General features: G+C 50.3%; 1 protein-coding gene across 2 annotated transcripts; it reads left to right on the top strand.

Moving 5' to 3' along the window:
• The first annotated feature begins 2 nt into the window (after window positions 1–2).
• Window positions 3–28000, top strand: ARHGAP1 (Rho GTPase activating protein 1). 2 transcript variants are annotated; one of them, XM_090033071.1, is made up of 13 exons: window positions 3–107; window positions 5533–5715; window positions 6545–6637; window positions 18000–18087; window positions 18377–18508; window positions 19071–19157; window positions 19776–19874; window positions 20605–20712; window positions 22183–22259; window positions 22792–22869; window positions 23403–23531; window positions 23807–23910; window positions 24201–28000. In XM_090033071.1, the coding sequence occupies exons 2-13, from the start codon at window positions 5577–5579 to the stop codon at window positions 24378–24380; spliced, it is 1314 nt and encodes a 437-aa protein (XP_089889197.1). In that variant the 5' UTR covers window positions 3–107; window positions 5533–5576; the 3' UTR covers window positions 24381–28000. The 2 variants fall into 2 exon arrangements, with proteins under 2 accessions (XP_089889197.1, XP_089889198.1); XM_090033072.1 differs by lacking the exon at window positions 3–107 and having other exon boundaries at window positions 5547–5710.

Genomic DNA, 28000 nt, shown 5'->3' with positions numbered 1-28000 from the left:
TTCCGGGAAGAGCCGGATGTTTGCGAGCGTGGGGCGGGGGCGCGGTTGCGGCTCAGCCTCGTTGTGGACTTGGGCCCGCTGTGCGCCGGCGGGAAGCTGCGGGAAAGGTAGGGGAGAGCGGGAGGGCGTGGGGCGCTCCGAGCGGGGCCGTCTCGGGGTCGCCCCCCGGGCAGCACGCTCCCGCCGCGGGACGCGGGGGCTGGGGGTGCCGCCCGGGGCAGGAGAAGCGCGCAAGACCAGCTGGGCGCGGACGGGGGTTGGAATCAAAGAGCCCTGGGAAGCGAGTGTGGACGGGCCTCTGTAGTCCAACCCCCTGCTCAGAGCAGCGCCAGCCCCGACTAGATCATCCCAGCCAGAGCTTTGTCTACCCGGGTCTTAAACACTTCCAAGGATGGAGCCCACCACCTCCCTGGGTAGCCTGCCCCAGTGTGTTACTCCCCTCCTAGTGAGAGCAGTTCGCTGATGCTCTCTTACACAAAGACCCTTTTGCCGGGAAACCAGGGAGACTGGTCACTCCAGCAGGGCCCGTTTGTCTCTTTCAGAGGGCTTCAGAGCCTTTCCAGAGAGCCCTTGGGAGGCAAGATAGATTGAAGGGCTTGGGGTGGGGGCAGCAGGGGACCTTGAAAGGAAAATATTTCCTCTGCATGAAGTGTCCCGGGTTTCACCTCTGCACTGATCCTCATGTCTTGGAGGTCTTGCATTGGTGCTTTACTTAGACCTGAGTTTGGGTGATGCAAGTTGCCACATTGGACCAGACCTGGATCCATGTAGTCCAGGATCCTGTCTCTGGCACTTGGCAGGAGCAGATGCATGAGGCCGGGGGAGGACAAGGATAATGCAGGAAGGAGATGGGGATAATCTGTGTCTTGCTTCACTTGAGGTGTCACCGTGACCTCAGCATGAGAGCATGTATTTGTTAATGTTAACTGTTAGGGCTCTGAATAATCTTACTGACTATAGAAATATCCAATCCTTTCTTAAATTCTGAATTTACGTTAGGATCTTCAGTTTCCCCCAGGAGGGTGAGCTAAGAAGGGGCTCTGTGGAGACAGCCTGGGATGGGGAAACGGGATGGCAGGAAAGATGCAGCACCTCTTCAGGGCCGTTGCATGACTCAGTTTACTCTGAAGTTCAGCAGAACCCCTTGTGGGCAGGCAGCTTGGGTAGCCCATGCTGGAGCTTGGGGAGAGGAAACTGAGCTCTGCTCTCTTGCTTTTGTCTTAGTTCTGTGCTGTTGGGAATGTTTACTATGGGTGTGGTGTGGGGTTTTCATGAAAACAGTGAAGACCTGGCAAAGGAAATGCATTGGACTCAGCAGTTACCATGACATTGGAGAACCAAAAGGTTGCAGCAAGCTACAGCATATTCATATTGCATTAGTGGGCTCATTGCTGACCTGGAAGAGGGGGGTTGGCTTGTGACTCTCTGAAACATGCCTTGTTGCAGAGCAATACCTGGGCTGGTGCTGTCAATGAAGGAGTTTAGAGCCCTCAAGCTTAATGGGGGTGGTTGGTCAGGAGTTGTGATATGCACTGAAACCAGTCCTCACAGACTCTGCCAGAACAAGGTGTGTCAGTCTGGGGCTGGGCTCAGGCTTTGGTGACATCACAGCTGATGTGTTGATTGTAAGGGTGGTGCTGCCACTGAAGCTAGTTAAAGCTTTTAGATGCATGTTCATAAAAAAAAAAAGGTGTCCCTTGAGCCCACAGAAAAAAGGTAGGGACCTTCTTTTATGTGTGAAGCAAAAGACATGTGTGTAGGTGAAACAGCTTGGAGGAGTTGTGTACATGTATGAAGAGAAAGAAATAAAACGAGGACCTCAGAATGGCGATCTGTGTTAGGTCTTTTGATTGCTGGCTAGTAGGAGCGTAGTTGGGGAGGGATGGAGAAAGGGCTTCTGTGGTTTTGCTGCTCATCTTCCAACATCTTTAAATGTGAGTCAAGGGTTCACAGATCTGGATGGGCATTTTATTCTGTGGCGTTTTACTTATAAATATGCGATACCTGTGAGAGGTGAATGAGAAAGGGAAAGCAGGGACAGCTGAGAAACTGGTGGAGGAGTAACAGGGCAGGTGGCAGTTCAGGCCAGACAATGACAAAACAGCTCCCTCAAGGCAGGCACTGTTCTGAGTGACCCTGTCCTTGGTTCTGGCTGCGTTAGGCGGGGTTGAATCAGTTGCCCTCCATGGCCCTGGACCTATGTCTTCTCAGTCATGCCAAGCCTAAAGAATCAGGCACAAAAGGGAAACTGCCAGCGTGTCGGGAGCAGTGAATGGCTGGGGAGTTCAACCAGCACTTGTACAGGGCATGATGACCCTCTTCTCCTGCGGGTCCACAAGGGCCCTAGAGCAGGGGTTGGCAACATTTTTTTGGGCAGAGTGCCGAAAGCACCCACAACATTGACTTGTGGGGTGTTGGCATGCCAGGGATGGATGGCGGCGTAGCCCTGGCCCCTTCCCCACTGTCTGCCCCAGGGTGCGCATGCCAAGCAAAATACCATTGTGTGCCACAATGGCACCTGTGCTGGGGGTTGCCTGCCCCTGCTCTAGAGCTTTCTGCCCTGTGCCTGCCCCTGCTCTAGAGCTTTCTGCCCTGTGCCATAATGGTGCCACTTGTACAGAATCTTCCTGATGCTGGTCATGAACCCAGTGACTTGGGTCTGTGCCCATGTGTGCTGTTCCAGGATCCAAGTTCTGGTTCTGTCCATGGTGAGGGCTGAGAGACCCCAGCATGTTTCTGGACTGTGCTTGGTAGACTTAAAACTTCCCCCATAAGCTCTTCAGGACCCTGCTTTGCAAGTTAATGGTGAACAGGAAGGCAAGTCAGATATGGAGGGATTCAATTCAAAGGCCTGTTGCTGGGCAGAGGGGATGGCAGCATTTAGGACTAGCTCCTTCCTTCCTCAGGAGATGGTGTGAGTTGAGGATCCTCAGCATCTAGAACTGGCTTGGAACCAGCTGCTGACAGTTGTGTGTAGTGTCCCAGGTTTATCAGTCTTCACATCTGAGCTCCAAACTATACTGCAGCTGGGGATACTTTAAACAGGCTGAGTCACAGCAAATGCTGGCTAAGGTTGCCATAGAAATTGAATCTGTTGTTGCTAGGAGTGTGGAGATGGTTGTCATTTGGCAGCGGCTGCTGCATGATTCCAGCGTTAACTCATGAGCCAGAGGAGCACCAGGTCTTGCTCCCTGTCCCCACCGAGACCAGAGGGAGGCCAGGCAGCTCCTTCTGTTCTTGGGAGGGGACAGGAAATAGTTTTGCTCTGGTCTCTGACTGGCTGCAGCTCCATCAGACCCTGCATATTTTCTGGTCTGCTGTGAAGATCCTCTGCCCATATATGTCTTGCTTGCTCTGATGGTGGGAATCTGACTTGCCATGCAGTAGCTCCCAGCCATCTGGGAACCAAGGGGGAGTTGGACTGTCTCAGTCTGCTGAGGAGGAGACAGGGGAGTGTCAGAGCCTTTAACCCTTGATGCTTCAGAGCATGGGGACAAACTCTCAGGGCATCAACTGATGCTCGCCTGTCCTCCCTGCCCAGCCCTCACCTTTTTCATCCCTGTTTTTGGTGTGATCATGAGCATGTGGATGAGACCCTGGAATCAGCTGGCTCAACCAGATTGCTTTCAGCCTTGTTACCTATGTCCTAGGTTGTTGTTACCTTGACCCTGCAGGGTTGTTGTTATCTTTGGTCTGCCAGAGTCCCATGGCTCCTTCCCGCGTCCCCCCCCGGGGAATTCCCCCCACAGTGCAGAGTAACCTCAATTTTCTCTGTTGGTTGTCAGGCAGGCGCATGCACCCTGCTGCTGTTTTGTACCCCCTACAATCCTGAGTACTTACAAACAAGAGGCTGCACCCAGATCCTTATCTGTAGCTGTAGGGCTGAATGTGAGCTCTTCTCTGCAGCACTTCCTTAAAAAAGGAGAGCTTAAGGAATGCTGCAGCCTCCCATCTTATTTTTTGACTTGCGTCTTTGTTAGCCCTGGCTTCTTAGGGTGTGGACACATGTAACAGTTGAATTATTCCAAAATGTTACCAACTGGAAACAGGTTCACAGTTATGTGAAGTGCTTTAGCTCTGACACTGGAGGAGGTGGAAGTGAGCACCCAGTTCAGCATGCTTTGTGGTGGGTGAGTTGGGAGAAGGGGTGCTTGCCACATGGTTTAGAGGTTCCAGAGGGTGGCTGACCTGTGGCTGGAGGCATTTTCACTTTTCTGCTTTATCTTCTCTCCTAAACATGAGATCAGTAAACTTCAATAGCCAGCACAAGACTGAAGTCTGTAATGTTTGCCTGATGGCAGAGGAGGGGCATGTTTGAACCCAGACTTCTTGTTTCCCAGGGGACAGGAGAACTTTATGGAGGGCTGTGGCAGGGAGTGAGGATGCAGCTGGCTGTCAGAAAATAGCTTTTATTGAAAAAGCAAAGCAAGGAAGCTGATTGGTTTACGCTACGAACAAAAGTGGGGGAGGGACAGTAGAGTTCTGGCTATACACCTCTGGGGTAGGTGTGTGATGTGTGTCCATGCCCTTATACTTCCCTTTGGGAAGCAGCCTTTAGCATCTGAGTTCCCATCCCCCCTGTGCTGCTAACATTAGCCCTTCTCAGCAGTCCAGATCTGCTCTTTGGCTGCAGCCACTGAGTCCATTGGCCCCATGGTATTCATCAGGTGATCAGTGGAGCATTTATGTCTCCCCTAAGCAATGGTGCCTTCCTGGGCTCAGTATGGGGGGGGTGCGTGCACATCCTGCCCCAGGTGGGAGCTGCAGCAGTGATGAAAACTCAGATATGCTGGGTGCCGTGCTGTGCTTGGGTCCCTGCCTCCTGCCCTATTTGTGGTGGGGGGAGAGAGGTCTTCCTGTGTGTGGTGCTAGACTGAACAGGAGGAGTGAGGAAGATGCCCGTCTGTCTCTGCATTGTAGTCCAGCCAGTGAAACCTCACTGAAGAAGCTTTTAGTAGCTCCCATCAGGATTCTGATTTCACAGCACTGGAGTGCACTTGTGGGTTGCTCTGGGAGCTGTGTCCTGCCCCTCCTCCCTGCCAGAGCAGGGGGCATGAATCCCTGGAAAGCTTCCAGATCTGTGCCCTGCTGTGCAAGCAGCTGGGCCTCCTGCCAGCTTCACTGGGGGGAGGAGGGTTAATGGCTGGTACAGGGAGTGTCAGGCTGGGGCTGGCGTAGCCTGTCCCCTTCCCCGGCATCTCAGTATCACTTCCACTTCAGTCCAAGTGCTATAGAAGAAGAATCAAGGCAGACACTTGGTGAAAAGGTTAGTTGGAGCTCCTACTCCCTTCCACAAGGAGGTGGAAGGGAAGGGTCTGCAGGGTCAGGTGTCCATGGCTTTAAGGAGAAGGGGTTTCTGGCTGGGCTGTGTAGGAGGGAAGGGAAGATTTCTGGGCAAGGATTAAGGGTGTTGGACTTGGGGGAAGGAAAGGGAGTATCTGGGCAAGTCAAAGGGAAGAGAGGGAAAGATTCTGTATAAGCTGTTGCAGGGAAACCATGTCATCTGTGTGTCTGACCTAGGTGTCTTTGCAGTCTTCTCTTAGGCAGTTCAAGCAAGCAGCGGAAGGTTGGGGGCCATGGCCACAGACCCACTCTCAGAGCTACAGGAGGACCAGACGCTGGAGGACACCAACCAGTCCCTCGGTCAGCTCAAGTTGGCCTCCATAGACGATAGGACCTGGCCAGCTGATGAAGTGCCTGTTTTTCCCAGGTCAGGTGGGTGTCTTGCTTGTGCCAGTAGATACTTGAGTATGGAGTTGGGTTGGAGACCAAGAGGTATCCCATGTCATCCTCTGTCATCTCAGTAGCAGACTGGGGCAGATTCAAATGGCCAGAACCTTCCATCTGGGCCTAGCCACACACCCACTCCTTGCCACTAGTCGCCAGCTAGGGTCAACTAACCCTTTGCCCCTTCTGATACAAACCCTTCGCCCAGAAGAGCAAGTGTCCAGGTAACAAGGCTCAACCTTGTACCTAGGCTGCCACACCCTTTGGGTTGTACTGCTACTGGCTCTCTGATAGATTCTCTGACATGGCTTGCCCATAGACCCCACGTTTGGCCTGACCTTTGGCTTCCTGGTCTGACCGTGGTTTGATTTGCTGGAAACCTGACCTAGCCCCATAACCTCATGCTCTGCCAAATCCTCTGGATCTCTGACTTGGTTCCCTGGGCAGATCTCCTAGCTTTTGGTTTCCCTAAACTCGGACCCTGCACACTCCCCTCAGATCTTGACTGCTTCTCCTGGCCCTGGGTGACCCCCAGACCTGGCTGCCCATGGCTTGGCATGATGACAGGTAGATGACTAGATGCCATTATGTGCTGTTGGGATGTACAGACCTATGGGCCAAAGCCCAGATTGGCCAATGCTCGCTTGTCCTGTAGCCAGATCTGCATTTCTGAAGCAGGGGTCCAGGGAAACCAGGCTAGTGCAATAATCTCTGTTGTGTCACTTCCTCTTTTCCTGCCCTTTCCCCACAACCTGCTCCAAATCCCTTTCTGAGTTCTGAGTTCATGCTAATTGCCAGTTTCCTGTGTTTTGTGCAGAGGACTCCAGAGGTTCGCCTGAGTCCATCACTCACCTGAAGTGGGATGATCCGTACTATGACATTGCGAGGCACCACATTGTGGAAGTAGCAGGTAATGTTATGGCCTTCTCGTCTCCCAGCTCCCTATAGGGTTGCTTCTGCTGTGGGATCACATAGGGCCTTGTTACTTGGAATGGAATGAGGTTTGCCATATGCTGATACCAGTGTAGGCGGCAGGGACTACTGGCAGCACAAGAACTGGTGGCTGAGTAAATTTGCAGTTAAAGCTTGTGGCTGCCTCATTATGCAAGAGCAGGGAAAGGGTTAACAGTTGATGCCTGACATAATTGGGCAGCAAAGTTCCTTCTTTTAGCTGGTTCACAAACATCCTTTTAACAGTATGGAACTCCTGGTTACTGTAGCCAGGACCACTGTGATAGGCTTTGTGGGAGTGCCTGGGATGCTATGCTGAGGTTAGGAAATGAAGTCCAAGGGTTTCAGTTTGGAACTAGTTCTACCTTACTTGCTTCTGGGAGCTTTTCTGGCTGCCCACAATTTAATTCACCCACTTCTCAGCTTATGTTATCAATGGTAGCCCCCTACCCCTCAAGCTTCCACCCTTTATGGACTCAGACTGTGCTTCAGCTGTGGGGTCAAGATGGAAGAGAGCTGCAAGGTGGGTGGAGCTCTCTTGGCTGAAGAAAGAATGGGAACTAGTCTTTAATGGATCTGATGAGATGGGAGTTGCCTAGGTATTATCCACTACACTGAGTTGTTTTGGCTTTTTTCTTCTCTGTGGCTCTGTCACTTAGTTCTTTTGAGATCTGTGCTATTGCCAAAGCTCTAACCATCGCCAGGATGTTCTGTGGCTCAGGAGCTGTGACTGCTCAGTCTCTCAATTTCTTCGATGGTGTTTTGATTTGCTGGTGACTTGTGAGCTTGTTTCTAGGAGGGTTGAGTGCTGTCAGTCCTAGAACTGGGGCTGATCCAGATCTCCACCCTGTTCCTTCCAATGCTAAGGTTGGGGACAAGGACATACGTGTGGTTTTTAATGCTTTAGTTCCAGTACCTGGGATATTTGCTAATGCAAATGAAGGGGTGGTCAGTGTTTCTGCATACCAGGACTGGAAAGGCTGAATGATACTGTCATCTGCTTCAGAGCCCCACAGGGCTTAGCTGAGTGCTTAGCTCAGTCATTGAGAAGAATGGAATGAAGAGTCTGAACCAACGGTGATCTCCAGTGTTTCCATGGGACTTTTATGCAAAGGAACCCTGTGTTCTTCTACCGAGCACGTGAATAGGTACCAGTGTTTGAATGCAACCAGCTTTGATCCGTCTGTGCATAACTGTTCAGACTAGAAGGTGAAGAATTCAAACTGAAGGGGCAGGTGCAATTAAGAGGCCCTTATGGTGGCATGGCAGCTAACTGGTAGGTGTGCTTGGGCTTGGGGTGGACAATTTATTTTCTGCCACCTGGACTAAACTTGTTTGGAGGCTGTAGATAACTAAGCGTGTGGATCTGCAACCTTTCATCAACAACTAGTATGTTTAGGAATTGTTGACAGCCCCCCACGCAGTCAAGTGCCTGCCATAGGCAGGGGGGAGGTGGCAGCGCAGCTGCAGTTTAGAGGCTTGCTGACGTCTGTATCTTCTGGCAACAGGCCCTGTCAAGCCAATCAGATATGTGGTTGGAGTTGCACTCCAGGCTCCGTGATGGGACTGTTTATTCAACCTCCTAATTGGGTATTATTAGTAAAGTGACCTAAAACAACTTCAAAAAATCAAACAAGCTGGAGCACAGAGTCGCTGGGTCACATTCCCATGGTCACTGTGGATTATGAGCTGTCTAGCAGCTCCTGAGTTCTGTGACAGGGCCCACATGATGTGGTGGCAGCTTAGCACATCCTGGTCACCACTTCATCTCCAAAATGTAGCAAAGACTACTACTTCACTAATTTCCTCTGGCTCTGCTCAGCCAGTCATACCCCTGCCTGCACATCAGGGCATAGGACAAGCAGCTAATTTTGTTCCTGTTTTCCCTGAAGCAGCATCTTGGGCCACTGATACTAATCTAAGACATTTTCAGCAGAAGCAGGAAGTTGAAACCAGTTCCCATTTTTAGGCTGAGCTTGCTGCAATCCATGCAGTCCTGTGAGATCAAAGCAGCATTGAGTTCTTGAAGCAGGGTTGCACAGCATTCTTATAGTACAGCTTGGTGTTCAAAAATGAATTGTGCTTATAAAATTTGGGAGCAAACATTATCAAGCTAGTCTTAAATTGTGATCTGCCTTAGCAAGGCTTGTTACATTGGCATTGGGGCCCATTTTGGGTCCTGGGCATCACAGTAGTCTTGATTCTGAGCATGTCCACATTGCCCCCTCTGCCCCCAAGGGGCATTGCTTGTAAGCAAAGCTGTACCACTTGCTCCCACTCTGCGTGTCCGAATCCTGGAAATAATGCGTGATAGCTGCCTTGGTGACACTGAGTGCATGCCAGTAAGTACTACTGAGGCAGGATGCTTTGGAGCAGGCCTGGGAGGAAGGATGGGAACTCTAATAGCTAATTAGAAAACAATTGGGTTTACCTTGTTTTGGAGCGTGTGGTGTCCCCTGCCCTCCTTCCCTCCCCCCCAAAATAAATGACTTCTTGGTGAGACTGAAATATGATGATTCAGAACTGTGCTATGGGGCCTTGTGGACATTGTATGTCAGGTGACTAATTGTCCGTCTTCTCTGTGGGCCAGAGTGCATGTCCCACAAAATTTATTTGTCTGTATTTAGCCTAGAGAAGAGAAGACTGAGGCGGGATTTAATAACAGTCTTCAAATACTTGAAGGATGATTTATGGAGAGAATAGAGATGGGCTTTTTCTTTGTCAGTAGGGGACAGGACTAGGAGCAATGGCAGGTGAAATTTAGTAGGAACCTTCTGATTATTGGAACAGGCTACCTAGAGAACTTTTGGAGTCTCCATGCTTGGAAACTTTTAAAAGCAGGTTATATAAACACTTGGTTGGGATGGCTTAGACAGGGATGGTCTTGCCTTGAGTTAGTGGGGCTGGACTAGATGATCTCATGAAGTCCCTTCCAGCCTTGTGATCTCCCTCTCTTAAAGGAATGTCCTGCATCGGGCAGAGGGCCTCTCGGAGAACTGGCCTGATGAAGGAAATAGGAGCATCAGGCATCTGAAATACAATTCCTAGATACCCCGGGGCAATATTTGCAATGGAACATTTTGGTTTAATTAACTCTGATGCCTTCAGTGTTCTCAATGCACTGGTGAGAGTTTCCACAGAAAATGGGAAAAGGAAAATTTTTCCTACATAAAAGCAGTTGGATTACTGTGGACCAGCCCAAGGGGAGAATTACTTGGAGTCTCTCTATCTGGCTGTCTTGTTTCTGGGTTCTTCCTGGGGCCCTGAGGATTCTTGCTTTGTAGTAATTACATTCAGCTAGCTGCATGTGAAGATATGAGAGACCAGAGGCTGCTCTCCTCTGCAGCGCTAACCATGTCTGAATCACATGTGCTACTGGAAACCAACCACCCCATAAAGCATTTGGAAAAGAATCCAAACTCATAAGGATCTCCCCAAACTCAGTGCTCTCGCTGGTTCTCTGGCCACTTCAGCAGCTATTCAAAGGCCAGCGTGCCATTTCTAACCACTTGGTGGCAAAGACTGATCTCAGGGTACTGTAATCCTGGCCCCATTGTCCTACTGAGAGTGAATTGTCAGCTTGGTGCCATTAGCAGTCACTAAGGAGCTGCTAATGTGCAATAGGTGCCAGGGAACTTTGGAATTCCTGGTGGGAGGGAGCAAAGAGTTCTTGGAGCTGCTCCTAGGTGGTGTTTATTGCCCTCGTACCTCCAGGACTGCCTTCCTGAGTCCTGGTAATAGTAAAGAAGAAAATGAAGCAGCCCTCATCTCTTTAGCACTCATCTAACAAACTGACAATCATGAGATGCAGTATCATTCCTGGTCCTTCCACCTCCCCAGCTGGCATGGGAAACATTAGACCCTAGCATGTGACCTCCTGTGGATAATATGCTGGGAATGGTGGAAGATGGTGTGGTAAAGGCCTGGGGAACAGGCAGCTGCTGTCTTCCTTCCTGTCATCTGTGTAACCATTATCTGAAGGTCTCATCCCAGCCCCTGGTTCACAGAGTTTGTTTTTGGTGAGAAACAGTAGATTTTAAACACTAACTGGCCATACATAGGGCATGAAGCACAACTTGTGACACAGTGAGGAAATCCAGTTGTCTGTCCCCATGTCCCTGTAGGCAGGTGGAGGGCTCAGTTTGGGTATTGCTGGAAGTTGTTTTTGTTGCACTCCACTGTTTGATATGAGGATGAAGCTGAATCTCTCCAACTTTTCAATCCATCTCAGAGCTTCAGTAGCTGCTGTTTAGAGGTGGGGGAACTAACATGGGCACTGAACAGAGGTAAGAAGTCTCGTGGCAGAACTTGTATTGGACGTGGATGTTATAGGGTGTTGTGCTGACTGCTGTGCTCAGCCAAGCCCCTGAACTGCCTTCCCCACATAAGGGTGGCATTATATTTTCATTGCTGTTGTTTGTCTGGGAAGTCCCTGCTTTCCCTTTGCACTTGGGTGTGTTTGCTTGAGTGTGTCTGAGCATTGCATTTGTGCCATGGTGATGCTCCTTAGGTATATAAACATTACAAAGTGGGGAGCTGCTGCCACCAAATTGGCTTTTGAGACCTGTCAAGGTGGGCCCAGCCCCCTGCTGCCAGCTTGACATGACTTTAGCATGTGAAGTGGAGGAGGTAGAGGGCTTCTAGAAACAGTTCTGGTCTGGCCAGTGCCCTGTCGCCGGCTTAGTGTCCATATTAAAGCCTGGCGAGTGAATACATACAAGAGAAATGTGAATGGAGCTAAGGGTTCCTTTGTTTTGCTGACAGGTGGTAATGTTAAGAGGTCACAAAAAGTTATGCAAGTACCTGACAAATTATTCCAAACTTCTGCTTTATCGGTGAAAATCTGACTTCCTGTAAGGCTGCCTGACTCTCACTTGTTGTGGTATTCATGTTGCAAGGCACAGTCCTGTGTCCACCTCTGATGCACTTCCATTAGGACAAGCTTCACTTTGCTGCTGCCTTAAGTTTTATATATGGGCAAACTGGGACACAAAGGGGAAGTAACCTGATGGAGTTTATAAATTGAGCCCAGAAAGAGCCAGGAGCTGTGACTCCCAAGTTATCTCCTTTAACCTCTAGACAACATTTCTTCTAATAGGAGTGTGGTGGAAGGGTGAGTTCTAGAGGCCCAGTCTCCTCAGCAGAGCAGCTAAACTTTGTGTTTGCACACGTGTGTGATTCTGTCCAAATTCTGGAATTCAGTCCTTGCGATTTGTAAAGGGGCTTGAGATGTGGCTTGTTATAACTTTCTTTCTGTTCCTCCAGGACAGGGTGCACTTGATGGGGCCCAGCCAGGTAGGTAGAGTGACTGGTTCACATGGCACTGACACTTAATGCTCTGGGTCATGGTATTCCTTTAGCTTGACTGTGGCCTGGAGCTGGGTTATCTCATGGGAGCCCAAACTTTGCCCAGCCTAGGGCTACACTTGTAGTTTTCCAGGGGTCTGAAGGCCATACATAAGGTGTATTAAAGCAAATAGATTGCAGCTTCCTCTTTAATGTGGAGTAGCAGTCAGCAGGACTGTCATCTTTGTAAGGTGCACCACTGTGCTAGATATGGCAGAGCTATTTGGGCCAAGTTTGGCCTGCTGTCTTCCCTTTGGGCACTCTGGCCTCAGGCTTTGGTGTAACTAGTTTTCTTTCTCTTGGACAGCAGTCCTTTCTTTGGGTTCACTAACTTGAACCCAGCTTGATTTGTTGTGGCGTGTGCTGTATGCATCTGTATCAAGACTACTTCCATCCACTGCTGACCCAGGCAGGAAATTTACCTGCTTTGCAGCTACTATACTGATTATCCCCTACTGTGAAATCATCTGGGGGCAATGTCTTCTGCTGGGGGCTGCTGATTGCTTGTTTCCCTTGTGAGCCTGAAGCTTGTTAGATGCCCTGTGTGCTTGCTGGGCAATGCAATCCTTTTCATTAATACTCTTGGGAGTCCAATACTGACCCTCAAGAGGTTGCCTGTTGGTGCCATTTATCAGCATAGATGAAGTGCTGTTCTGGTGTTGGGAACTCTTTCCACCAATCTGTGAACTCTCCACAAGCTGAGCTTCTTTGCTCAGGTTCTGTAACTGCTGACAAATATTGTAGTTTCTTATGGCTATCCTTGCTCCTTTCTTTCTTGACAAGGATTTCTCACTGCTTTCTCCCCCCTCTGGAGCAGTGCATGTCTCATTCTTGGTATATTCCTCTCGTCTCTCAGTCTTTTCTCTGTCCCCGATATAACATTTTGCATCCATTAATAAATGTAATTACTGATTTAATAAATGTAATTAGTGATTAAATAATTGCAATGGTGCCTTCCATTCTGGAATCATTTAGCTGGAATTGACAGGTTCCTAATGTAACCTTCCACTGCATCTTGTCAACTCTCAATCTACCAAGGCACCTCCTCATGATGATCACTCATGCCCCAGGAAAAAGCAGGCACTGAACTCTTGATATGGTTTTGGCTGTCATTCTAGTACTGTTCAGTATCTTGGAACATCTGTGTGGAGGGACAGTAGGTGTGGACGGACCTCGTAACCTCGCTGTCAAACTGGAGGACTTGCTTTCTGCGATGGCCTGAAATGTCAAACCCCTATCACCATCAAAATGTTGCAAACGCACCAGTGGCATCTTACTCCTGGCCAGCTGTATTGACAGCCTTCTGGGAGCCTGGAATTGCATTACATAGAGCATGTTGCAACAGTCTTCAGCTGCAGTAAAGCTCCCAGTATGCAGAGCTCCAAGTTGATCAGACAGTCTTGCATTCTGGGGCCTGAACTCTGAATTTTTTTTAGTGTCCAATGGCACATCTTTGACCTTTGCCTGTCCTTGAATCCTGCAACTCTGCTGTATCTTATAACATTGTGGCTGTGGTGGCAGATCCTGTCTAAGCACATTTTACTGGTATCTCTGGTGTTCCCACTTCAAATTTGCATGGAAACTGGACACCTTGCTGATTGTGAGATTGGGAGTGATCAGTGTCCCTGGATGGTACTCTGGTCAACAGGCTAAACTGTACAGTGAATTTAAGTGATGGCACAAAGCCTGGGTGGTGTTATCAGAGAGGCACATCTGGAATGCTTAAGAGGCTTTGAAGATAGTTAAATTAATGTTTTCCTTAATTGCTTTATAGGCCCGTTTAGTACAAAATGGCCTTTAGCAGGATGATGATATAGATCTGATGATGTATTTTGTGTTCTTATACAGCCATGTCATGCCATCTGCCTGGTCAATACTCTAATGGCGAACTGTGCGGAAAAAGCCAGGGGCTTGGTGGGGTTTGGCACTGCCTTGGCCTATTTGATAGTGCAGTGCTAATGAAATTATTGCCTTTTGAGTGAGGGGAAGTAACCTGAGATCCTGACCTTGCAGGCTTTGAATAGCGTCACTTTCTCAGAAGAGTCAGTATGTTAACTGTAGGTGCAGGTCGAAAACTTGAACTAACTGCAACTGCATTCTGTCTCCTTCAATTGATGCTGCAGTTTCAGTTGCTTATCTTTTTTATGCTACACAGTAGTGGTGTTTGTTAGAGCTGCTAGAGGTAGGTGCACTCTGGTGTTGGATCAAGTGATTCATTGTGCACATCTGCCCATTGACACGCGTGCAGTTTGAGCTGTAGGATTTCAGGTGCTGTGTAATGACTTATTGTTAGTTTTGAACTGTTGTTGAATGTTCCTTGCTTGAGGGAAGTAAGAGCAGAGTCATTAGTTCAAGGTCCGTGGTTGTTGGTGGCAGCAGTACTAACTACTTCAAATGCAGATAAGTGGCTCAACTGTGGAGACTGAGGCATGAGATTAGTGTTGCAATTGGGAAGGCAAACAGTATGAGACATGGGCCATCTGGCAGAGCTCAGACATCAGGGTCTGTTCTTTCCAAGGAACAGAAATCACCTGGAACCAGTCTCTCCAGATAGCCAAGAGCTTGTAGAATCTGCTGCAGTTACTTGTTGGAACCACTGACTGTTGAAGCCTTTCCTGAATGCTTGGTAGCCAGGTTTGCGTGTGCTGGGAGGTCCAGTCTGATCTGAGATGGCAAATGGCAGGGGAGCTGGAAATGCTTTGTTTTGAATGGTTTTATGTTAACTCACTGAGTTCACAGAGTGAAGTTAGAGAGGCTGGGCATTGGCAGACATGTTTCCAGCATAGCTTTCGAAGTGAGAAGGATCACTTTTCCTTGCATTACTTGCTTTCTAATTTGGAAGGCAAACCTAGCCATTCTTCTCTGTGGGATTCAAGATCCTTTTCTGTTTGCCTATTTGAAAAATAAGAGGAGGTGCTGTCCTCTCTGAGGCTGACATAGTGTCCGTATGTTGGTCTTGGATTGTCTGCAGTCCAGGCCACTCACCAGAGCCCTGTACCCAGTGAGGGTTCAGTCGGTGCCTTCTGGCTCAAGCCACTGATTCTGATGTTGCTCCAATGACACCTGTCAGGCTGACGGATCTGGGCTTGAAGGACCATGTGCTTTGTTTGGTTCATGAATTCTGATTTACCAGGTTTGGAAATCAATTTAAGGACCTTGGGGGAGAGCTTGTGCAGCACTGTACTGCCGTTCTTCACAGCAAAGGCGCACTTTGCCATGCTTGAGCTTTGCTCTGAACCCCTGTCACACAGGCTGAGTTTGGTGAAACACAGCTGCTGGACTGTATGGGGATGGTGCCCAACTGTCCCCTTTGGATATGAGTATATGGTCTCGGAGAGTACACTTCTGAGTACGCTGTGCCTGTGACATTATTTGCTGGTATCTCCAGTCTTTCTGTTGTTGCTCTTATGTTTCCCCCATCATCACAATATGGGAGTGCATCACACATGTCCATGGATTTCTCTTCTCAACTCTTGGCATGGAGTGAATAAATTACCTATCTAAGGCCACATAAGAAAGCTCTGATAGTGCCTTATCCACAGGACTGTGACTTTTCAGGATGTACCTCCACTTTAAAGACAAGGGCAGCTGTAAACTACTCTACTGCTATAGCTCTTGAGCTTGTGGCCAGCTGCCTTTGAAACTTCTTGGCTAGGCAGAGTCTGGGCTACCATGGGATAAGCTGTTTGATGTTGGTCTTGTGGCCTGGCTGTGGCTGTGTACAGTTGTTCAGATGGTCATTTCATCACCCTGTCCTGGTCTTGTGCATCTTTTGGGTACCTTGTCCTCCTCAAATGCCCTCTTCCTCTGCATGTCTGTGTCATGTGATGGTCAATCACTCCTTTATGGCCTGTACCCAGTGCTGCCCCTGCTACCTCAGTTGTGTCCTAACATTTTGCACAGGGACCAGCTTCTGTATATTGGTGGATTCCATCTCTTGTGTTGTCTGAGCTGCAATAAAATATCAATGGAAAGGGAAAATGAGAGAGTGCTAGCTCTCACAGTTGGGACTGTGGGTGGGTTGGTGACTCTGGGCTGTAAGAGTTGTTGGTTGGAGCCATGTTGGTAAGTGCATAGGCAGACAAGGTTCTTTGGGTAGATGAGATGTATTTATTGGACCAACTAAATAGTTGGAAAAATTGTTTTTCTTAAGCTTTTGGGCACAAACACTCTTCTTTAGGCAATAAGGTGTCTATGCCCGAAGGCTTGCAAAGGACAATTTTTTCCAACTATTTAGCTGGTCTAATAAAAAGATACCGCATCTACCCAAAGAACTTTGTCTGGCCGGTAAGATTGCCTAGATGTTGTGGCCGCAGCGCTCTCACATGGGGCCCAGTGGGTGTCCCAGCACAAGTGGCTTTCATTTCTACAGACTCCAGATATTAATAGCTTGTTTGCTTTGTTTTGATTCAAGCTTTAATTGCTGGGCTTCAGTTTGTAATACAGGGAAAAACTGGGGTTCAGAAGCCCTGCTAGGGTATGGGAGGTAGCAACATGCCTGGCAATGTCTTGGTTGAGAGCCTAAGCAGCGTGGGGCCCGTATCATACATGGTGCTTCTGGGCTGGAGCTCTGCAGGCTGGCAATGGAAGATGTAGCAGGTGCTGCTTGGTGTTTTTGATGTCATGTGGAAGCATGCTAGCTGTGTTTTAAATGCACTGTGGCTTGCTTCCTCTCTTGCTGGGCAGGGCCAACCTGCATCTCTGTGAGAAAATGTAGCTCTCAGTCTATGCTTTGTTCTCTTCAGCTGCTGGTGGGTCATAGCTCCTAAGGAAACTGTTCCTGCCCTACTTTGGAGTTTGAAAACATACCATTTAGATGGCACTGGATGTATGTGGCATGTCTGTCTGTCTGTGCATCTGAGAACTGTGCCCTCTCTAAAGCTCTGTGCATTTCCTGGCTTAAGGAACTGGAACAAAGGAGAAAGAACTTTTGTTTTTTTCACCTCACTTGAACTTTCCCACCTCTCTCTACTAGGGCTTCACACATGGGGTCAAATCATCTGTTAGTAGAAGTCCACTGGTATTGTAGGATTTGCAGTGGGGAGACCTTGCCTTGTTGTCAGTGAGACTCCAGGAAAGGTCAGGGGCCCTCTCTGTGGGGTGAAGTCACTTGGCTCTTGCATGGTGGATGTTCTTTGCTGGGATTCAGGCTAGCTAAGGTTGGCCGCTCCCAAATTCTGTAGGTTTTTGCTGGCTTTGTTAGGTGATCTCCCGGGAGCACTTCAAGGTGGCAAAGCATTGTCATGGTGGGTGGGAAGGGCAGGAAGTAAACAGCTCTAATTCCTATTTCTCTACAGCAAACTCTGAGAGAGAGAACAGGGCATGGCTGTGAGGTGGAGCCTGTCTGTCACCTCTGACTCTGTGCTGCTCCATCAGATCGAGGGCCAACCTGTTCTTGTGCATTTGTTGGTGTCCAGGGTTTGATTTCTCTGTATGCAGGAGCAAACTCCAGGGGAAGCCAGAATGAATATTCCGGAGAGGAGCACGTAGCCTGGGTCCATACTCTGGAATGGACAGGGCCAACTCTTGTGCTTGTGATGAGGGGGATCTCTCCTGTGCCTGAGATGTGTTCTTGGGAGTAGCATCAAAACTTATTTTGCCTTGCAGCCTCATTGCTGCATGTGTCTAGCTTTGTACAATCTGTTTCAACTTTGTTCCCTTATGGAAAAGTTGTTGCATGTCCTGGGACATCCAGGCTGGACACCCTGTTGTTCCTTGCTGGGCTGTGATGTGCACTCTGTTCACTGCCCATGCTACCTGCCATTCAGGCCCTGGGTGCAGTCTGATCCAGGCTTCCCCTGTTCAGAAGCTCTGCCAGGACTCTGCTAACATAAGGATCAGCCTAGCTCTGGCTACTGAGATATCTCAAGCCTCTGTCATGTTGTGGAGGGGCTCCTTGCTCCATTACATACGTGTTTTTGGGTCCGTGGCTTTGCCCCACAGTCTCCCTGTGACAACTGGCATTTCATCTCCAGGTGATGACAATTTTGGAAGGAAGGTCATTGTGGTCAGTGCCTGCCGGATGCCTCCCAGCCATCAGCTTGATCACACCAAACTGCTGGGGTGAGTACTGTCTTGGGAATCCAGTGCTTCAGCTGTAGCCCAAGTCCAAGATAGTCTCTGAGTGGTTGTCTGTAGAGGCCATATCTACAAACAGTTGTTGTTTCAGCTAGGCATGTGTGCTTTCTTATAATCTCCAGCCTGGCACAGGTGAAGTTACCTCTGCATACTCCTTGTCTCCAGTTCTGCTACCCAGTAGACTTTCCCTTATGCTAAATAATAGAGTCCTTAGGGAGCAAGGGTATTTGTATGCTAGTGTGCTGGGAGCTAAGAAGTTCCTGTCTACCTGCAGGTACCTGAAATTCACGCTGGACCAGTATGTGGAGAGTGATTACACACTGGTGTATCTGCATCATGGGCTGACTAGTGAGAACAAGCCATCCTTGAGCTGGCTGCGGGATGCCTACCGAGAATTTGACCGCAAGTGAGTAGGTGTGACCAGTGGGCTGAAACACCTGAGTTCTCTTCTACTATCTGGTTCCCTCTGTGTGCCTGGTGAGTCCTTTCCCCTTCTGTAGCATGGGGATCGTGATCTCCCCAGCCACCCTATTCCTGCTTCCTGAGAGGCGGTGGAAATGACTTGATGTGTGGCGACGGCTTTGACACTAGAGTTTTAGAACAGGAGAATTGGGTGTGAAAGATCCTCTGGCAATTTGTTTTTCAAGCCCAGTCTTTTGGGTCCCTGCTCTTCCTGCATTTACTGTTACCTGACCACCGGCACCTCTACCCCCTCTTCTGAGCCACTCCAGGACTTCACTGGGGAGGTGCCCTGAGAGGGAGCGAGCTGCTTTGTGATCTGGACACTTGTACCAACTCCTGCATGTGGCTGGTCCAGCATTTGGAAATGTGGGGAGAGTGGGGGCCTAGAACCTTGTGGGGCAGAGTTAATTTGGAAGGGGCACAATACATAAGGGTATGAAGAGAGGGACTTGGCTACCATGGTCTCGCCAGATGCCAGCTGCTTCTCACTCGGCTTCCCTTGACAGGTACAAGAAGAACATCAAAGCACTGTACATTGTGCACCCAACTATGTTCATCAAGACGCTACTGATTCTCTTCAAGCCTTTGATCAGGTAGGAGGCAGGGGAGCAGACTCCCAGCTCCACAGTGGTAAAGTGTACTGTTCCTCAGCAGATCATGAGGTGAGCACAGGCTGCTCCTAGCTATCTTCTGCTGCATTGACCCCTCAGGGGACATGCCACTTCTTGTTTCTGAGCTAGGCAAGATTTCAGCCTGGCAAGATCTCAGCCCAGCAAGAACTACTCTGCATACGTAGAAAGCTCTGGACCTGGACCACATGTTTCAGGCTGTAGCTTTGAGTCAGGAGGGGAAGGAATGGAGCTCCCTTCCCCTTCGTTAATGGAAATCCCCTCCTCTGTGTAGCATCTGAAAAGAGGGGCCGCCTTCAACCTGCTCCAGAGCCTCAGGAGAGAAAGTCCAGTGCTATACTGAGCCCAGCTCTGCTAGGCTTTGTGCCAGACTATGAGAGGTTATAAAATCTCAGTCATGTACATGTGGTTGAGTAGAGAGTGAGGACTGCAGAATGTGGTATTCCTATTGCTGAACCCATCCAGTCCAGCACTAGTGATACATGTGTCCTGTGCCCTGCAGACCTCCTGCAGTTTCCCCATGCAATTCTGAGTTCTGGCCTTGGTGATCCTTCATGTACTTTCTTTCCTTCTGTTTTGCAGCTTTAAGTTTGGGCGAAAGATTTTCTATGTGAACTTCCTGAGTGAGCTGGAGGAGTATGTGAAAGTGGAGCAGCTGGGAATCCCAAGCCAGGTGCTAAAGTGAGAGCACTGCCTGCCTGTTCATCTCTGGCTCTGTGAGAGGAGTCCCCTTCACAGAGGCAGCTAAGGAGGAAAGCAAAGCCAAGGGGGACTGAACTCATGGGGAGGAGGGGCTTGTTTTGTAACTAGAGGGGGAAGGGTCTAAAGTAGCAGCATCATGGTGCCTTAAACACAATGGTCTTTCAGATCCCTTTCCTTGTTTGCAGGCCTGTTGTCTGGTTGCCAAGTCAGACACCCTGCAACTATTCTCCCTTGCTGTCTCTACCCTTCTCTCATCTCAGGCTGGTAGCCTTGGCCCTGAGTTCTTTCTCCAGTACTGCATTTCGCCCCTCTCTCCCCTTCCTCCCCCCTCTAATTTCACTGCTGCTTATCTGCTTAGCTGCTGAATCAGGTTTTCTTGCTTCACTTTTCCCCTGTGACCTCTCAAAGTTCCTCTTACCCTGATTCGTTCAAGCACCATCCAAAAGTGCTGCATAGTTGCTTGCCTGGTCTCTGTTCCCTATCCACCCTCCTTGCTGGCAACTGAGTGTGTTCGCTTGCTGCCTCAGCACTCTGGAGCTGTTTGCCCTTGTCTCTTTGTAGGGGGTCAGCAGGTGTTATAGCTGGGGCCATCTAAAACAGCTTGTAGTGGGTCAGCAGGATGTGAGAGTAGATGTTGGGCAGCAGGCTCTGGGGTGGTGTGCTCTCTGCAAGCTGGGCTGGCTCCCTACCCATTTTTGTTCTGTTGCAGATATGACGAATACCTGAAATCACAACAGAAACCTTCTCAAGTGCCCCAGAAACCAACTCCCCCACGCCCACCCCTGCCGAACCAGCAGTTTGGAGTCTCCCTCCAGTAGTGAGTATCCCAGAGTTGCGTTGCTTTGGCTGTTGGGCTGGCTTATGCCAGGGCCTGTATAGAACAAAGTTGGACAGCTGGAAAACGCCTGTCTTTGAACTTGTTGCTGAACCTCAGTTGTTTTCAGAGATGCTCCTTTTTTGAGCCTGGATCCTGGGTGGTGCCTGAGCCCTAGCGCAGACTAGAACAGGGATTTTTTCCGCAGGTCACCAAGAGTATGTCTATTCAGTGCAAGGCAGTCCTGCGGTGGGTCCATGTCATGAGCAGTCTAGTTATGTCAGTGCTATACTATGCATAGCTAAGCTGCTTCTGGTCTGGAAGCTACCATGCCTAGAACCAACGCAGGGCTACTCTGTACCGTATCAGTTCATTTCAAAATGCAGCATTGCCACAGGTCCAATTAGAGCGGCATTTAGACAGTTTTGCTGGAGCAAACCAAGGATCTGGCCCATTTTGCTCTATCTTCCCTCTCCCCCTCTTAACTAAGCTATTTTAAAAAGAGCTGCCCTCCTATTCACCCTTGCCCTGCTTCTGCTTCCCCTCCCTTTGTAGGTCACAAGCTACAGTGGCTGCTGCAGAGGAAAAGCAGTACCAGTAAACTATCAAATGTATTTTTAATTTTTAATGTGAGCTGGCAGTTGGAAACTAGAAGGCAGCAGTCCCACATGGCCAGCAGCTTGCTGGGGAAGGGGTTGGGAACAGATTCTCTAGCTACAGCCAAAACCTGAACGTAGCCTTGGTGCAAGCCGCGCAGTGCCATCTGCTTGTGCTCACATTCTGAACTGCTCCATTCTTTGCAGAGGGGCATCAACCCTGAGGTATGCTTAGTGGCAGCATACACAGCTTAGCTGCTGGGGAGGCCTGGTCCTTCCCTCCAGTGCAACGACGTAAATTACCCTGTCCACCTCCCCTTCTCTTCACCTCCACTGGCCTCCCCACCACAGCAGCTGCTTCCTAGCAGCTGCTCCAAGCCCCACTCTCTGTGGACAGCAGTGCCAGGGTAGAGAAGGGGATCTCGATCAGCCTGGGGCCCATGAGTTTGTTTGCCTGGGGCCCACTAAAGGGTTAATCTGGCCCTCAGCATACACGTTGGAGTTATTAGAGACTGTTTTAGCTGTGCCATTTGGCATTTATTGGTCGTCACAAGAGGGCAACCAGTCAGTGGATTCATCTTTGCCTTTCTGCATCCCAGAGGTTTCTTCAGTTGCTTCCTGGCTAGCAACCCTCATGCCTTAGCAGCCAAGCCCTCCACCTTTGCCTTGATGCCATCTGCAGTCCTCCAATCCACGCATCAGTGGCAGAGTATCGAAGCTACAAGGCCGGCTGTACTGACTGCACTGGTTACCTTAGGGGGGCAGGGGCAAGCAGAAGTCAGGGGAAGGAGGAACTTGCTGTATAAATCCATAGTACTTCCTGCAATACAGAACTGAGTTGCATGCAAAAGATGACAAACCCCTCCTCTCCCCTCAGCCTGCGGGAGAAGAGCCCTGATCAGGACCCTGTCCCACGAGTGGTCAGGGAGACCATTGCCCATCTTCAGGAGCATGGTGAGTGCCTAGTGGAAAATGGCAGCCCCTCACAGTCATACTCAGGTGTCCTCTGCTTCCTTCATAGGTGATACTGGGGGAGGTGTGGGGGGTGGCACGTGCCCCCCCTGAGATTTGGCTACTGCCAGCTTCTGCTGGGGGCTGCTGCTCACCATGGTGCCCCCCAGTCTCGGAAGGCACCAGTTGTTCATGGCTTGTTTGGAGCTTAGTGGAACAGGGGAAATGACAGTAGTACAGCATGGAGTCCAGATGTGGCTGGGGAGGCCCTGCAGAGAGATTCTGCCTTGCCCCCTGGCTATAGTTCCTGGGCTTAGGCAGTGCTGTGTGCACAAATGTGACGCACCTGGGAGAAGTGGTCACTCTTTGCCACCTCTGCCTAGTACTGGGACTGTGTGGGAAGAATTGCAGACGTCTGGTGAGGTCCCATGCCTAGCCTGGGGTGGTGGCTGTTTAATGTCCTACAATCCTCAGTCTTCCCGTCTTGACAGTTCTTGGTATGAGCTTTCCCTTTTCCTCTGTGTTCACTCCCTAGCTTTGGTCACAGAAGGGATTTTCCGGAGATCAGCAAATACTCAGGTTGTCAGAGAGGTCCAACAAAAATACAACATGGGTAAGTGCCCAGCCCAGCCCCTTCTGTTCATGTAACTCCCACCTGTGAGCCTGAGTCTTGGCTGCTTTCTAGTGCTCTCATCAAGCTTCATTCTCTGTCTCCAGTACTGCTGGAGGGATAGTGCTTGAGCAATACAAAGCACACACTCTCCCAGCCCTGCATCTGGAGATGAATGTTTCCTTTTACCTGTCTGCTCCCTCCAGAGCCACATCTTTCCTTGGCCTGCAGGGCTGTGCCGGAGAATGTGCCTGGGCCGAGGAACAGGTCCTGTTTTGTCATGATGTGCCTTGGGGGATGTGGTGCTGGGTAGAGTTGTTCCTTCTGGCCTCTGGATTAGCATGCTGGCCCTGGGGTAGGTCCTGCTCCCAACAATTTCTCTCCCCCACACTCCTCCCAAAGTTTCTTCTGCTCTAGCTCTGAGCTTCAACCATCTGCCCTGCTCTCTGAATGGAGTCTTCCCCTGTCCCTGGCAGAGGGTGCTCCTGTTCTGGCCTGGGGCTCTGAGCTGGCCCCTGCACTTACTCTGTCCCCAGGGATGCCAGTACATTTCGAACAGTATGAGGCTTTTCACCTCCCTGCTGTGATCCTCAAGACCTTCCTGCGGGAGCTGCCAGAGCCTCTCCTCACCTTCAACCTCTACAGCCACGTTGTCAACTTCCAGAGTGAGTGGGAGGTGGGGGGCAGGAGGGCATAGCCAAATGGATCCTGATTTCTCCGGGGGGGACCTTATCCATACCATGCCATGCACACAGCTGTTTCCTGAGGCCATCCTGGGCAGTGATACCATTCTGAAGAATCCAGGCCACCTATATGAGGCTCATGCTGGGCAAGCATCCTGGAAGAGCAGGGTATCCTATGTGGGATTGGCCCTTGGAACTGGGCCTCTCAGTGAGACTGCATCTCTCTCATTCCCGTGTCCCTTCTGTTTCCCTTTCAGATGTGGAAGAGACAAACCGTGTAGACACTGTTCGCAAAATCCTTCAGATGCTGCCAGAAGAGAACTACCAAGTACTCCACTTGCTGACAGCCTTCCTGGTGCAGGTGAGCTACTCCCACCTAGCTCCAAAGGGAAAGTCCTAACCTCTTCCCCTCCCCTTATCTCAGTGTGTTGCCCCAGCTGCCAGCTCCCTCCTCCTGCTCATGTGCTGCCCAGCTGAGAGGAGGTGACGGCTGGTCCAGGAATCTGCCTTCCTTTCTCCCATGTCTTCCTTACCTAGGCATTGGAAATGTCCCTTCTACTGGGGCTTGAGGGATAGGACAGCAGCTGTGATGGTGCTGCCGTTGTTGTTTTGTGGAGGTCACTGGGGTCTCCTTTCTTCCTTTCCATGCAGGTCTCTGCTCAGAGTGATATGAACAAGATGACAAACACCAACCTGGCAGTGGTTTTTGGCCCAAATCTCCTGTGGGACAAGGATGTGGCCATCACCCTCAAGGCCATCAATCCCATCAACACCTTCACCAAGTTTCTGCTGGACCACCAGAGGGAGCTCTTCCCAGACGTGGAGGCCTGAGCTGGGGCCAGCCCACACTAGCACACTGTGCCCACCTTCCCGCCTCCTTTCCTGCCTTGTTGCGGAGCTGTGACCAAGAGTCTCCAGTATAGAGGGGCCATTGAAGCTCCAGGTGATGAGTGGAGCAAGAGCTGCGGAGACGGTGGAGTGAGTGAGTGTGTGAGTGAGCAAGCAAATGACTGGCTGCCCAAGGTGGAGTTGGGGAGCCGGTCTCCCTGTTCCTGTGTGTGGAGTCCTGTCCTACAACCCAGTCCTGCACAGCTCCTCCAGGGCTCATCACTGGCCATGCTGCCCTGTAAGATGCCTTTCTTTCCTTCCTTTTTGTGTGTTGTTTTGCTGTCCTGGTTCTCCCAGCAGATCCTCTTCTGTGCAACCCACCAAAATCCTGGTTCATTCTTCCTCCTTACATCATCTATGGGCCAGGCTGGGTTTTCCTGGAGTTTCCTCTGGCAGGTCTCTTGCTGTCAGCCCTTCCTCTCAGGATTGGAGTTTGCATTGTCATTCCTTATCTGTGCCTGCAGCAGGTAATTGGGAACAGGCAGCCCTTGTGCTGTAGGTGTGGTGAGAACAGCACCCCTTGCCACAGGGTAAGTGCCACCTTGTGCTTTGGGTGCTCAGCAGGCCAGTGAAGGAGGATCTGACACTTAGGGTATTTGGGCTGTGGGCAATTCTTTCTGATCAGTGAGCATTGGAATCATGTGGGGACAAATGCCCTGGTGGCGTTAGCTCCCCAAACTGCCAAACCCCACAGCGGACACTGCCTTTTCCCTGTAGCTGCAGCACAGGGATGCTTATTCCTACTGACCCACCCACACTTACGCACCTGCACATTAGTTGTGGACTGGCCAGCAAGGGACCTGCGCCTTTAGCTCTGGCTGTGTTTACTCTTCAGTATGAGGGAGCTTCCTTCAGCACACATGTAATTAAGAGCATGGCCTGGAGGGAAGGGCCCAGGCACTGATGCCAAACCTTATCCCAGCATGTGAGAAGCCTGGATTTACAGAAACCTGCCCAGGTGCTGAGCTCTCCCATGTGTCAAAACTGAGAGGGGAAGCCTGTGCCATGCAGGTGGCCTAGCCCCCTCTCCTCAGTGGCCTGGACTCTTGGTTTTCTGCATTCCCTATACCCTTGGCACAGATGGAGGGACTGGGCTCTGCTGGATAGGTTCAGGAGCAGGGTAGGCCAGATTCCCTCCTGAGGCAGCTACACTGCAGTCATTGCCCCTGTGCTGGCTTCAGTGTGAGGATTTTTCCTCTTTTATGCTAACTTAAGAGGGAGCTAAAGCTCCCTCACCTTGGCCTGTGGTACCTTGACGGAATGAAGCTCACCAACTTCCAGCCTCCCATCTCTGGGCTAATGCCCTGCTCCTTCTGAGCCAGCACTAGTCCCAACCGCACTAGGCCACCGGGCAAATACCTGGACCACACAAGAGCTCTTTTTATAAGCATGTATTGGATACTAAATGGAAGCTTTTTAACAGGTTTTAATCTGCCCTTGAAACTGTCCCAGGGTTGGTTTCAAAAAAGGTGACACACTGCTGATGAGCATCAACAGCAGAAACAGGGGCTTCTCTGCTAGGCCCTGAGGGCAGGGAACCAGCCAAGGCAGGAGCACCACCCTCTGAGCTGGCTCTGTCCTGTCTTATGGGTGGCATGTGGGGTAACCCCAAAAAGGGTGGGATCAGCAAGCTGAGAATTCTTGTGCAACGCCAGAGAATAGGCCCTGCATCAATTGGTTCAGTCCTGTCCCTGTGCAGGGCACTGGCAAGTGTCCTAGGGGACTACAGGACCCATGCTGAGGTGGGGCCCAGCCTGGAGCTGGACCTAGCTCTTGTAAGGATTGTATTCCTCCTCTTTGGCTGGGCCCTTAGTGCCTTTGACTATGAATAACTGCTAGGAGTTGAAGAGTGGGCTTCGGTGAGTCACCAGGAGTTCCTAGTAGACCCAACTTCCACCAAATCCAAGGTGGAGGGTAGTCTTACCACAGTGAGCTCTTGGGAGTGCTGGAGGGACACTCCTCACTGCCACTGAGGTCAGGGTAGGCATGTGGGAGAGGTACAACTCTACACTTGTCTGATCAGCAGCCTGGAATCCAGTTAGGCCTGGCTCGGTAGAAATCTTGGGAGAAGGGGGTGCCTGTGAAACCCAGGGTGCAGCGGCTCTTTCCCTTTTCTCTTGGGAGATTCCTGAGACTTCATCCATTTCAGAATGAAGCAAGGCTGGGTTCTGATGTCCTCCAAGCCAGCTAAATTGAATGTCTGAGCCAGCTGGTCTTCTTGGGAACAAACAAAATGTTAAGTCCAGTAGCTTGGAACAGGAAGTGTCTGTATGCTGGGGCACAAGGCCATGGCTGCAGGCTATGCCCCTACTCCCTGGGGAGGGCAATGGCTTCCAGCCTCTGGGGAGAACTGGTCACACTGACCCCTGGCTTTCAATGCTAGAAAGCATAGGCTGTATTTGGGCCAGGTGTTTTGTTGGCCTCATAGAAACTTACTTTTAAAACTGATTTCATGGGATTTTCTGGAGAATCATGGAACCTATCCCTGCCTCCCCTTTGGGAATAAAGCCTTACTTGGGGTCAGAGCCCTGTGTGGGGAAGGGAGCAGCTTGGAGGAAGTTCAGGTGACTGGTACTGCTCCTGGTGGGAAAGCGCTTGCGAAGCCCTGGAAGAGACTCAATGTAAATATCCTTCTTCCTTTGCCCCACCCCTTGCTGGAGCTGCCAAGAGGCCTGGAGCAGGCCTGGCAGTGATGGCTGCTTTTGCTTCTGCGATAGTCGCCTGGATGCCTTTCATAACAGCATTACTTTTGTGGCTTGTGTGTGGAGCTGTGATGGGGACCTGACCATAGCCTTCAGCACCCTGTAGTGGGTGGAAGGAGGATAACAGTCTGTCTGTCAACCAGCTCCAGCCTGTGATTCCCCTCGTAATCATTACAGCCTCCTGACGTAGATGCTGTATGCTGGGCTGGAGCAGGAAGCCTGGCAGTAGTACAGGCAGCTAGAATGGTCAGAGGACAAGCCTTGATTTTTTTTAAGGGGTAGGTTGCTGGTGGGGGCTGGAATTACTGTTAGTCTCTTTCACTGCATCAACCTAGTGGGTACAGCTGCCCAGCTCCCATCCCTAGCTTGGCTTTCAAGTTAGCTGTTAGCCATAGTGCTCTTGTGGGGGTGGAACATTTTGACTCCCCTCTGTACCCTGCTTTGGGCACTCAAATTGTACCCCCACCTGTCCATTTTAGTGGTGTCTAAGTGGCTCCTGAGCACCTGCTTCTTCATGGGCACCCATCTTGTCCTGGGACTGGAGCCTTTGGATGATGCAGGTGTTGGTACAGCCTGGTGGAAGCCTCATGGCAACGTCTTTGACTCGGCAGAGTCATCTGAGGGCCAGATTGGCCCATTTGCTCTTTCAGGTGTAGGGGCCCTGTGTATAACTTGGAGCTTTGCTTTTCCTTGCTGGTGTTCCCTGCCTTCTCCTCTCTGTTGATGTTCATCAGGTGCAGGGGCTGAGGTTTTTACTGTGACTAATTCACATCCATGTTTATTTTCTTCTTGTTGGCACCAATCTTGTATTTCACAGTTTGCACTTTTTGTATTTCAATAAAATCAAAACCTGAACCCAGA

This window comes from Crocodylus siamensis, chromosome 2, assembly GCF_052110815.1.
Source record: "Crocodylus siamensis isolate JL-2025a chromosome 2, ASM5211081v1, whole genome shotgun sequence".
NCBI classification, from domain to species: domain Eukaryota; kingdom Metazoa; phylum Chordata; order Crocodylia; family Crocodylidae; genus Crocodylus; species Crocodylus siamensis.
The sequence above is the reverse complement of the archived record's forward strand: the minus strand, read 5'-3'. Positions and strand labels throughout refer to the sequence as shown.

Bases quoted from the DNA above. Each gene is read 5' to 3' on its own strand.
- ARHGAP1 (XM_090033071.1), top strand. From the start codon at position 5,577: ATGGCCACAGACCCACTCTCAGAGCTACAGGAGGACCAGACGCTGGAG. The intron at 22,260-22,791 runs GTGAGTGCCTAG...TTCACTCCCTAG, and splicing joins TGCCCATCTTCAGGAGCATG to CTTTGGTCACAGAAGGGATT. The intron at 23,532-23,806 runs GTGAGTGGGAGG...TTTCCCTTTCAG, and splicing joins CCACGTTGTCAACTTCCAGA to ATGTGGAAGAGACAAACCGT.